We start from the raw sequence: 11,378 nt of genomic DNA, 5'->3' as shown, positions 1-11,378 counted from the left end.
ACACAAGCTGAACATTATGTGGAATTGTGCTTTATTGTTAAACAAAATATGCGTTAATTTCTGATTCATCTATTGCATGGTTATGGTTTGACAAAAATAAACTCTGAATACAGAGCAATTTGTTTTGCAGACAAAATTCCTGCAATGTATAAACTGATAATCCAAGTCAGACACCCAGCTAGAGGTGGACTGACATGCATTCATTTCATATTGCTCAGTGGGTTTCACTTCTATTGGCTAAAAATCAGCCGCAAAGATCAAATAATAGAGTGCCATTTTTAAAAAGGAACCCCAAAAGTGTTAGTTTCAGGTGCATAGAGTGTGCAACCTGACTTGGTTTGTCCAGAGTTGTCAGTTTTTATTGAATCTCATTCGATTCAAAGATATCACCTGCAGTCACCAAAATTAATATTATATGTCAAAAGCGGTTATTCATACACAATAGGTTTATCTGATAAAAGTAAAGTCATAAAGTGCTCTAAATGTAAGTTGTACCTTTAGTCACCACCCTAAATGAAGTGCACCATGCTATCCTCACATTCTTTGGGCACAATAAGCTTGTAGTTATGGCACACTAACTTATAATTCTCTCCATTATTGTTGTCCCAATATTCAGTCCCACAGACTTTGTATTGAATGGCAAACTGTAACACTGCTCCCGGATGCAGGAATGGAGGAACAGGCAGGTGGAAATGAAAGGTATCACAAGTGAGTTGACCCTCTCCTCCTTCCCAGGCCTTGGTGGACACCCAATAGGCTTTAGTTTCTGAGCTGCTCTTCCACTCTGTAAATGAATAACGAGCTATGACATCTTTCTCAAAGTCCATATTGAGGACCTGGGTGATTCCGATAACACACAGTTCAAAACACAAGACTCTCTCCAGGCACACTTTTTGCTCATGGAGGCGATGCAGGAATCCTTGCTGGTCACCAGGTTGCTGGGCAAAAACTGGCTTTAAGTATGGCAGAGATATCTCGAGATGCCTTCCATCTGCCAACTCTGCACCCATCAACAATCTAAAGGCAACATGATGCGGTACAGATGGATGATCGGCAGATTTGAAAAGCTTTATGTCCTCCAGGTCGAGCCCCAAAGAGTCAACAAACCGCACGCCAACATTTCTGAATTGCTTCTTCTTCTCTGCGGTGGAAGGCAGAGAGTGGGATCGCTGTCTGATGATGGGTTTAGGCGTGGGTTCACAGGATAGACTGCGATGAAGCTCTGGTGCTTTTGTCAGAGATACTCTGGGAGTCGGAGGGCGGATTGGAATTGTCTTCTTTGCAGCACCAGGTTTGTCAGCTTGAAGCATTTCAGTCACTTTGATAGTAATGCAGGGCATTGAGACACTGCTGGAAGAGCTGGGAGTCTCATCCTGGGAAAGGGGAATCCTCTCATGTCCAATAAACCACCCTCTTTTCATGTTCTGTTTCATGTTGTCCTGCACCTGAAAGAAAAACTGTGAAGCATTATTTATTAGTATTATGTCACAATCATCCCTAAAACACACTCTTATCCAAAGCATGATCTAATGACAGAGTTGTAACAATATTACATAATGAAGGTGTATGTTGTTGTGCTGCAAATATGACAAGAACAGTTTTGTTGTTAACATGATAGACAGAAACAGTCCTGGCAGGAAGATAGTGGGCGTGTACTCTGGGAGTACGTGCATGAATGCAGCCCATTTCTGTCTTTTTGCAGTACATTGACGCTTTACTCAATCTGCCTTTAACGTGGTTTAATAAAACAAGACAACGACCTCACCTCACCATATACATGAAGCGTTAGCTACATCTAAGCTGCAGGGTGAAGCCTCAGATCCTCCATTAAAAGTAGTATGTGTCAGAACTGCGCGTTCCCGTGAGTCACAGAGTGCCCGCTGTTGGCTGCAGTCACGTTACCTGATCTAAGTGCTTTACATTTTCCCAATTCTAAGACACATATGCATGTCCTCCATGGCGATCAGCTAATATGCGCGCAGTTATCAGGAAGCTTCACACGGACCAACACGTCACAGACTGTTATATGGGACATTGAGTAATTTCAGATCAGAAGGAACGTGTTTGTGTAGTGGTTTAACTCTTTGTTCCCCAAATCTAGCGTTGACTCTGTCGCTCCTGTCTTGTGTATTATTTTCCAATAGTAACTAGTATCCTCAGAGACCGTTTGGATATTTCGTTTGGAAAAGCGGCTAGTTTGACTTCACTCCAACTCCCACAATGCATCTGTATCGCCCAGTTGGACCCAAGCAGCGAGCCAGTCAGCAGCAGGTAAACAAACCAATCTGAGACTGGGACAGAGAGCCAAACAAAGCGTATGTGCTGTTAGACGGACCGTCTTACATTGTTAATAGCGAGGAGGATGACAGTCTTAAAAGAGGCACGTCTGCTGACAATACGTCGTTAAAAACAGTCGCTGCATTGTAATTCAACAGAGAGGCGAGTCGACGGCAAATAGAAGGACGACTTTAACCTGCATCGGCTGTCTGCGCATGATGCATTGCAGCATTTTCGAGAAAATGGGTGTTTTTACCCTCATCCTCAGAATAGAGTGTATGATCCGAGATGTCGGTTGGGTTCTTTAGCTACCGTGTCATTTGCTCGGGCTGGATTCAAAACAACATTCCTACTGGCGACCTGCAACATGGGGCCCATCATGCAGGAGCGCACAGCATCCACGACACTGAAACGCGTCGTCTCCAAAGAGAAGATTCGAGTAAAACATACTGAAAACAGCGAACCAGTAACCAGGTGGGCCTAATTTTACAGTGACACATTTACGATTAAACTAAAGGTGTTGTGTTATTTCTCAGACATACGTACGTTAGAGGCGAACCTGAGTAACCGCTATCCGCTATCATGTTTCCACAGTTCAAAGAAAGGTAACAAGATGAAGAAAGCAGTGGGCCAGATGAAAAATGGCCTCCCAGGGCCAGGTCAGGATAAGGACACAGTAACAACACTGCAGAAGGTGAGTGTTCAGCATCCTTGTACATTAAAAAGAGATAATGTCTAAATGAATGTCCTTGTATAAGATGTGTTCTGGGATATGTACTCATATAATCCAAGGCAAAAACATATTTCTATAATGATTGTTTTATAGGGCACACAGTCAAAAGGTGGCAGGGTCAAATCTGGCACTACACGCAATACAACCAAACTCTCCAGGTACGTGTGGTGAGGGTTTTGGTTCATACTGCATACTTTGTCTCAAGTACACATCTCTAAATCCCCAACAGCTTTCTCTAACACTCACTTGTCTCGTTACAGCCCTGAAGCAGAAGGAGATGTGAAACCTCTCCACCGCAAACATTTATCTGTGCATAGAAAAGAGGAGCAACGCGAAAATCAACGGATGTCACAGTGCAGCAATGAGCTACACCAGAATCGTGGGGGGATGGGGAAGAATCGCCGAGCTCTCTCGCTGCCTCTATCCCCAATATCAGGGCTTCGACACATGCCAGCACACCCCCTAACTCACTCCCCGGCCCCCACCCCAGAGGCACTACAGCAACACTACAACCAGAAAGATGTAGACACTGACAGTGCGAGTGATCTGTCAGACTCTGAGAGGCTGCCAGTGCTGCCCTCTCCCTGTACCCCCTGCACCCCTCCTCATCTTAACCTCCGGGCTGAGGTCATCAACAGTAATGACTTTCCCCCGGACTTCCCAGGACCTCATGGCGCAATGGGTGATGAAGATGAGATTGATAAACCCAGCTACAGTTACCCAGACTTTCTGCCTCCTCCCTTTAACAGCTGGAGCCTGAGACAGCTGGCAGTATTTCTTCATACGGATGGCCGGGGTGCCCCTCGACCTAAGCCTATAGGGACCCTCGAGAAGTACTTGGAGAGGCTGCTGCAGCTGGAGTGGCTCCAGATCCAAACAGGGCAAGCAGAGAGCAGCCGTGTGCCAGGGAGCCGCCCAAGGCCACAGAGCTTCCCCTCTGCCACCACTGCTCATCCCCCTAGGCCTCACACGGCTCCACCATCCCGACTCAACTCCCCTAAAGGGCTGAGGCAAAGCCAGCGATCCTTTCCATTTACACCTGTCAACAACCCCCCCTCACCTGCCTCAGCCCAGCAACCGCACTCCCGCTTTCCAGTTTGCCCTCACTGTCATATCCGCTACCCGTTGTGCAATGGAAGCTGCTCTGCCTATGCCTACCAACGCCACTCAAGGCTCAGTCCACTGCTTGAGCGTAAAGCCAGACCTGGAGCACCAGCTAAAAGAAGCAGCAGTGAGACCAGAGCAACCTCAACAGAAGGGAGGAGCCCTGGAGCACAAGGTGGAGGAAATGGTGATGGGGGAAATGGTGGAGGAGGAGCCCAGACCCCAGTTAGCCCCTCAGGTGGAAGGAGTCATCTCAGAAACATGCAGGCCGCAGGCAATGCTCGTAAGCAACCCCAGGAATCTGGAACTAACCCGAACAGCAGAGGTCAGGTGAGGAAAAGCCGTGTCAGAGCTAACTCTGAGACGGATGTGAAAAAAGAGCCAGGTGGCAGCAAAGCAGCTGGTGCAGAGAAACAGGTTGGTGCTGCAAGTAAGAGAGAGGTCACAACCTCCAAGAGAGTGGAGAAGGACTGGCAGAGGACAGAGGCTGTAGGTCAAGCCTCTAAAACTGCCATGAAAAGAGCTGCTAAAGAGCCGCAGTCCCTCTCCAAATCCTCAGCTAGTAGTAAGCAGAATGGCAAAACAAAAAATGTGCACTTTGTTGCAAAGTAACCCCTATACATCTACAGTATAGTGCTTTATTTACTAGAGGTTACTTGGTACAGGAGCTTGAACCTATGCTTGCTTTCTGTGTGATCTGTGTTATACTAACATGTTGTAAATGTTGAACAGCAGTCTAAACCAGTCAGTGGTGTACAGCCTTGTAAAGTTCAAAACTAACAAGAGGTTCAGCTGCTATAAGAAGAGATAAAAACAGCATTTATTTCAAAGAAAAATACTCAAATAGAACAGAATATACATGCTGTATTTCATTCAAAATGTACAGTAAGTATACAATCATAATGTTTTACTGTGTTTTGACAGAAGACTCATTATGACTCAAAGCACTACTATGATTCCTTAATAACAGCTTTTATGTAAATTGAGCTCTGCACTGCACATCATCATCTCTAAGTATACTACTAATGTTCAATAGGCATCAAATAAGCAACTACTCTGCCATAGGATAACTGTCAGCATAAATATTCCATAGTGAAGTTTAACACATCATTACATTCAAGTCATCAAATGCAACCATAGCGGTAACTAGTGGAGTCTGTGATGTAGGGATGTATTTGTTTGTAATGCTTTTACTTTACTTGATGTGGCATTTATTTCGTTTTTTCGGAGCCTCATGTTACACGACATATGTTCGGTTAAAGCATCTTTGGCTGAAAAGAAGGACGCACATTGAGTGGTGGTGTAATGCCGTGCTGTTATTTGTTTCAGAAATATTTGTGCAATGGTTGAATTGTTTGTTACAAGGGCTTCTCATGTTCAACAGCTTGAATTGTAGTCCATGATGATACAGTGTATTTTGCATTGAGCTGAGCTCTCTCTGACAGAAAGTGTAATGTTTGCTACGAATGTAAATGCCTATTTTTCCAAATTTTATATACCATAGTTATATTTATGAAAAGTGTTGTGGCTGACTTGTATTCATCATTAGCATTGTTATGTTTACATTGTCATGCACAAAAAGAAAAAAAGATGGAGTCAAAGAGCTGAATGTATACTTAATGTCTACTGTGCCGTACCATTGCTCATCCCTGAGATTCAATGTGATTTCAACACATCATAGCTGTAACATGGTAATGTTATATCACACTGCATACTTGAAGTCTGTATGTCACTGTGTTAACATTAGATTGTCTTATCTGTTCGTTGTGATTTACCACGAGCACTTCTTGATCCATGGGAACACCACATCAATGTAAATAACACGATATGTATTCAGATTGCACCTCTTTACTTAATATTCATGTAAAGTATCAAAGCCATAAGAGGCTACAAGGGGCAATGTTATTATAAATGTGTACATTATGCTGACACGCACGCAGAAAGATTGTGGTATGTATTTTCTCAATGTTGAATGCAATTATTTGTAAGGCATAGAAATAAATGTTTTGCACTCAAGGGATATTCATTCACTGGCCATTCTTTGCAACACGTGCACACTCTTAAAATCCCAAACTTAATAGGGCTTAGTTTAACTTAAATGATGGCAAGTTTCATTTATTTTCATATTTAAATGTCAACCTTGTTGGATGGATTCTGATCAGTTCATCACAGAGAGTTAACTTTTTATGAATATGACTAAAGTTGTTGTGTTTACTGGAGGCTGTCTTCTCCCAGGCACATACCAGGTGGGACATAACAATGACGAGTGTGTTACATCCTTTTCTGTCCTGGAAATGGTTTAAGGAGCCGCCGCAGCTGCTTCTCCCTGTCATTCACACACCCTGCAACAAACAACAGGTATATATTGGCAGCATGAGTATGTTATCATAGCGCAACAGAGGCTTTCCAACATGATGCCAAATGTCCTAATTGCACACACATTTTTTATAATCTGAAGAAATTGAGACATTTGTTGCGGCAGGTTACCTAGGTGTGTGTTGGCAGAGAAACTTGCACTGCCAAATGTTTCTAGATTGACGTCCTCTCTATAGACGGGCCCATCATTCCACATCAGATCGTAGCCTCCCACCCTTTTCTCCTTGCCAGAGAGCCTGAAGGGGGAAAACAACAAATTGATTAGAAAGCAGCACCAGTGTGTTAAAAGAAACATATCTTATCGTGTGTTGTGCAGTATCTTGTGATCTGAGGGAATTGTAGATAATTACTATAGTTTGTTTGCACCCACATCCTTTACTTTTATATACAACACCCAAGATTACCCTTCCAAAGGTTTATAGACTGTTAAATAACAAAATAGAAAGTGATGTCTATAATGCATGCAGAGAAAGAGAGCCCTTACATGTTAATGACAAAAAGGCAAACACAGAATGGGAAGGTGGCCTTTACCTTCCCTCCATATCAACAACATTTAAAGTGTCTTCCACCAGACTGCACTTCATCTCGTAATCCTCTTGACTACTGGGTGTGTGTGATGGAGAAGCATTCACCTCTATTAACCACCTGCAAAAAGATAGAGGATGATATTATTCACCAAGACATATACTTAGCATGTCGAGCAGACATTACCTCATTCCATGAGAACTCAAATGAATGTATCCTTATTTTCACTGGAGAGGGATACTGTCACTGGTGCGTTTTATAATTCACAGCAGGATTATTGCATATTTGTCTTCTTTTTTTTGTTGATACGCTCTACAGATTTACGAGGTATTTTATATAACACTAGAAGATTTACTGCTTTGTAGAAAAACAAAGCAACGTGTGCTGTATTTGCTTGTCTGTGCTTCTCTGTGCTTTAACTTTCCAATAATGAATCCCTTTGTGCATGTTTGTTAAGGGGATCTGTGTGGGTGATGATGTGTAGGCTCACTTTGTATGACCAAAGGAGCACTTACGGTTTGAGGTTCTGATCCAGTAGAATGTCGTACCCATAGAGCTCAAAGCAGTGTTTGTCATTTATAATGACTTTCTGAACACTCTGAAGACTGCGGACAAAGATGTTATCAATCTCTTTGAACAGGGTTTCTATTGTCTCTCTGCCATGTTTTGCAGTGAGGTATCTTCGAAGCTGTTGCAACTGCCACTTGCATCCCTATTTAGAGATTGACAAATAAATGCCAGAATAAACAGGATATTGAATACATAAATATGCAGCTAGAATCTTTTATTAACCATGGTACCAAACGCATGCATTCCCGGATAAGATGGATGCTGAACCACAGAAATATCTAGCAGAGTTAAAACATGGATACACATACCATGAAAACACAATCTGTTACCTATTTTCTGAGCTTCTTGAATCACAAACCTTTTCAGGATCATAATCTGGTGCTGTTTTCTGTACAGCCACATTGGTGAGGTGCATATCTGATGAGAGGCGCTAAGAAGAATTTGGGAACTTTTATGACTTAGTAACACTTTCCATGGGGACGAGGATTAAAGCGACACAATTAGGAACAACTGCCTTAGAAATTGGGTCAAACCCAGGCTATTTAAAGCTGACTTTGCTTAAATATTTCATCAGACAAAAGCTCAAAACTAGTTAAGGGTTGACTAATAATATCACATAAGTGTATATACATTTAAATGAAATGCAAATTGAATGGGAGCATGACGCTCCATCTTATGTTCATGTTATGACTGTCATGGTGCTTCTCCCTTACATGTACATATTAGAAATAAATATTTGATCATAAAAAAACAACATTCACATGAAGGATTCAAAAATGTTATTAAAAAAGGATACACTTGTCATCAATACTGCTGAGGGAGAAGCGGGTGCTTGAAAAGCGGCCAAAGCCATCTCGATACAGCCAGGCTTTCAAGGGAACGTACTAAAACACATGCATACTGATTCATGTATGTAGAAACATTTATATTTTGTATAAAACATTATGATTTACAAGGTTTAGTACTTACTGACGTGACCAGCACATAGACCCTCAGATCAAATTTCCGGCCTGTGGGGACAAAAGCAAAAAAAGTAAGCAGGGATATAAATCCAAATTCCCCTTTCCTTGTCCATTTTTTAGTCGTCGTTAATTAACATTCATTTATTTTTAGAATAAAAGTGCATTTCTCATTAAGTTTATTACCATTTATTAGGTAAGGGTTCTCTATATAGCGTTGTGCCACATAGCTTTCCACTTGAGCTGCATCCTTCTGTTCCTCTGAGCGTGTGCCATCCTGTGTTAACACAAAATTATCAATCTGAATTATGTGGATGTAGTATTTAACTTACAGCAAATGCCTTTATGTAATAAATAAACAGTACCTTCTTCCAATCCATGATGTCTTTCAGTTTCCTGAACAGAAAAATTCCTTTCCCTTGCGATTTTGCCACCTAAATAACATTGCTAGTTAATTTTGATGGTGAATTGATGATAATAAAGATAATTTTTATTACACTAGATTTAATCTATTGCCTAGCTTACCGGCTTCATGATCCAGGTGCTACCAGGGCTTCTTTTGAATTCCTCTACAAACAGATGATATTCGCTTGGCAGTGCAAAAGTGCAGGGGAAGAATTCACATTTGGATGCCTCCATGCGACCAACATCTCTTTCAAGATTTTTCCTATATCTTTTGAGATTTTTCACCATGAGGTTTTTGCGAGTCAGCTGTAACAAAAGCTCAGAAAACTCAGAAAAAGACGTCATGGCATTTGATAATATGAATGATAAAGAATATTAATGTTGAAATCTATAACTTATAGTCTCAAAGCATGCTAGACTGAAGCTGGCTCACCTCATAATGATTGCGAAAGTGGTTTATCCTCACATGTTCCTCCATGTATGAATGATCAAAATTCTCCCTTAGCCAGCCCACATCACACCAGTTGAAGTCCCACTCACCTTCACTGTTAGAAAAAACGTGATGCCATGTTCGAACCACAAATATTACTGAATATAGGTAAAATGACAGTTAAAATAACACTACTTACTCTTTGACTTCAACCCAACCGGGCCTTTGGCGCAGGACATCCTGTATGGTGTTGAGTAGGCCACACTTGTAACGCACACAACTCCTTCCCTCCCTGAAGTGTAACATTGCCACTGTTACCAGTACTTTCGAGGTTTGTTTAGTGTTATTCACCAGAGGAATGTAATTAGGTAGATTTAGTCATGATGTACTTTAAGTAAGTTTGATTTTGCAATACTTTTATTTTCCTTCAGTCTTTCCTTTCCGTGCCATTTACTTCTTCAACAAAATTTCCCCTATGTGGGACAAATAAAGGTATTCTAAAATCAAGATTTTGAGTATATTCAGATTTCTTTATACTGTACAACAAAATACACTGTGAACAACTGTTAATTGACAGCCAACTTAAGAACAACACTCACCGCTCCTCACTTTTGCCATAATCATTTGTCCCTTTGAATCCAGATGTCTGCAACAATGAAAAAAGCAAAAACATATTTAGCTTTCATCCAGGTTGTTTTGGGTAACTTGTAAAAAACCGATTTTACAATTTTAAGCTGCAAACTACACTTCAAAAAGCAACTCCTGGTTTGCTTATAACTTACTAACCTACTTACTTTCTAATTGTTTAATACAAGTATAGTCTTAAGTCCTATCCCTACTTTAACGACTAATTAATTGATGGATAAGCAGTAACTCTCTGTAACGCTCTGTAACGCTAGTTGGAACTTAGCTAAGTCAATCACACAAATAGCTAACAATAATAAGTTAACATCAGTCAAATAAAAGCCTACAACACAACAAAGCGTACATAGTGCTTTCTACTTACCTTACACTTTGACATGGAGGCGCACGCTATGAAATATTAGAAGACTAGGTTTATATTACAAGAATATGCGTAATTAATGATAAGTAACATCTAGTTAGCAATTAAGCTAGCTCGTCTCAATGCGTTGTTTGGCAATTGTTGTCATGGCAACCATGACCGAATGACATAGGGTCCACGTCTTCATGTGCTTACCGTAGAAAGCCAACGGGTGACCTACTAAATTCACAGCAAACACGCATCACACAAAGGCTAACAAAGTAATCATATTTTAAAAATAAATAAGTTTATCTTCCGTCAGAAATTATTACAATTCCCAGAAGTTTGGCGTTAGAGTGAAAGTATTGCGTTAACAGTAAGACCACTGGCAAACATATTATCTTCCCTCAACTTTACAATAAATCCACCACTTAGTGGCGCCAAAACCACATCTAACTTTTTGTGTAGCATAATGTTGATCCATTATAATGTCTAAAAAAATGTATTAGGTTGTGATTTGAGCATTAGATTATATATGCTTAATACACACAATTATCACATCTAGGCTACTTATTTACTCATATAGCCTAGTATTCACGTCAACAGATAGGCTATCAGCTATCAGATTGATTGATTGTTTGTTTGATATGTGAATTGATTTCTAAATGGGCCTTACTGTAGGTCAAAATCAGCTAAAACTTGTTGATTGCCAATCCTTTTTGGTGTTTTATCTATCATCACTTTGCAAATGCTAATTCCCACTGGCTTATGTGATATGTGATACATTTACCATTTGACCAAAATAAACAAATGATAAACGTCAAATCAACACAAATTGTACAATTATCGAACTATTATAGTTTTTAAATATTTAAAGCTAAATGTGATCTACAAATAAAAGAACACAATGAAACATTTTTGGTTTTATGTTGCAAACATTGAACTTTTGGCCCAGTTAATACCCCCAGCAATTTACATAGACAAGAGGATTATGGAACAAACATTTGGTAGTGGAGA

The 11,378-nt window shown here is 40.7% G+C and overlaps 3 protein-coding genes across 10 annotated transcripts; 1 reads left to right on the top strand and 2 right to left on the bottom strand.

Moving 5' to 3' along the window:
• Positions 1-12: 12 nt before the first annotated feature.
• ppp1r3da (protein phosphatase 1, regulatory subunit 3Da) lies at positions 13-2,170 on the bottom strand. Of its 4 annotated transcripts, none has more exons than XM_034209243.1 (2): positions 1,766-2,170; positions 13-1,457 (listed from the first exon to the last, which is right to left on the bottom strand). In XM_034209243.1, the coding sequence occupies exon 2, from the start codon at positions 1,431-1,433 to the stop codon at positions 510-512; it is 924 nt and encodes a 307-aa protein (XP_034065134.1). In that variant the 5' UTR covers positions 1,434-1,457; positions 1,766-2,170; the 3' UTR covers positions 13-509. The 4 variants fall into 4 exon arrangements, with proteins under 4 accessions (XP_034065134.1, XP_034065135.1, XP_034065132.1 ...); XM_034209244.1 differs by having other exon boundaries at positions 13-1,445; XM_034209241.1 differs by having other exon boundaries at positions 1,771-2,170.
• ttll9 (tubulin tyrosine ligase-like family, member 9) lies at positions 1,389-11,173 on the bottom strand. Of its 5 annotated transcripts, none has more exons than XM_034209237.1 (15): positions 10,386-11,173; positions 9,979-10,025; positions 9,579-9,671; positions 9,383-9,494; positions 9,070-9,255; positions 8,910-8,978; positions 8,731-8,821; positions 8,555-8,595; positions 8,382-8,469; positions 7,944-8,002; positions 7,531-7,727; positions 7,022-7,135; positions 6,602-6,726; positions 6,358-6,456; positions 1,389-1,457 (listed from the first exon to the last, which is right to left on the bottom strand). In XM_034209237.1, exons 1-14 carry the CDS (start codon positions 10,398-10,400, stop codon positions 6,386-6,388), a joined length of 1,308 nt encoding a protein of 435 aa, XP_034065128.1. In that variant the 5' UTR covers positions 10,401-11,173; the 3' UTR covers positions 1,389-1,457; positions 6,358-6,385. The 5 variants fall into 5 exon arrangements, with proteins under 5 accessions (XP_034065128.1, XP_034065131.1, XP_034065130.1 ...); XM_034209240.1 differs by lacking the exon at positions 1,389-1,457 and adding an exon at positions 9,795-9,852 and having other exon boundaries at positions 6,199-6,456; XM_034209239.1 differs by lacking the exon at positions 1,389-1,457 and having other exon boundaries at positions 6,199-6,456; positions 9,795-10,025.
• Positions 2,215-6,132, top strand: fam217b (family with sequence similarity 217 member B). Its single transcript, XM_034209234.1, has 4 exons — positions 2,215-2,751; positions 2,872-2,971; positions 3,104-3,168; positions 3,271-6,132. The coding sequence occupies exons 1-4, from the start codon at positions 2,645-2,647 to the stop codon at positions 4,724-4,726; spliced, it is 1,728 nt and encodes a 575-aa protein (XP_034065125.1). The 5' UTR covers positions 2,215-2,644; the 3' UTR covers positions 4,727-6,132.
• Positions 11,174-11,378: the final 205 nt, after the last annotated feature.

This window comes from Gymnodraco acuticeps, unplaced genomic scaffold, assembly GCF_902827175.1.
Source record: "Gymnodraco acuticeps unplaced genomic scaffold, fGymAcu1.1, whole genome shotgun sequence".
Taxonomy (NCBI): domain Eukaryota; kingdom Metazoa; phylum Chordata; class Actinopteri; order Perciformes; family Bathydraconidae; genus Gymnodraco; species Gymnodraco acuticeps.
The sequence above is the reverse complement of the archived record's forward strand: the minus strand, read 5'-3'. Positions and strand labels throughout refer to the sequence as shown.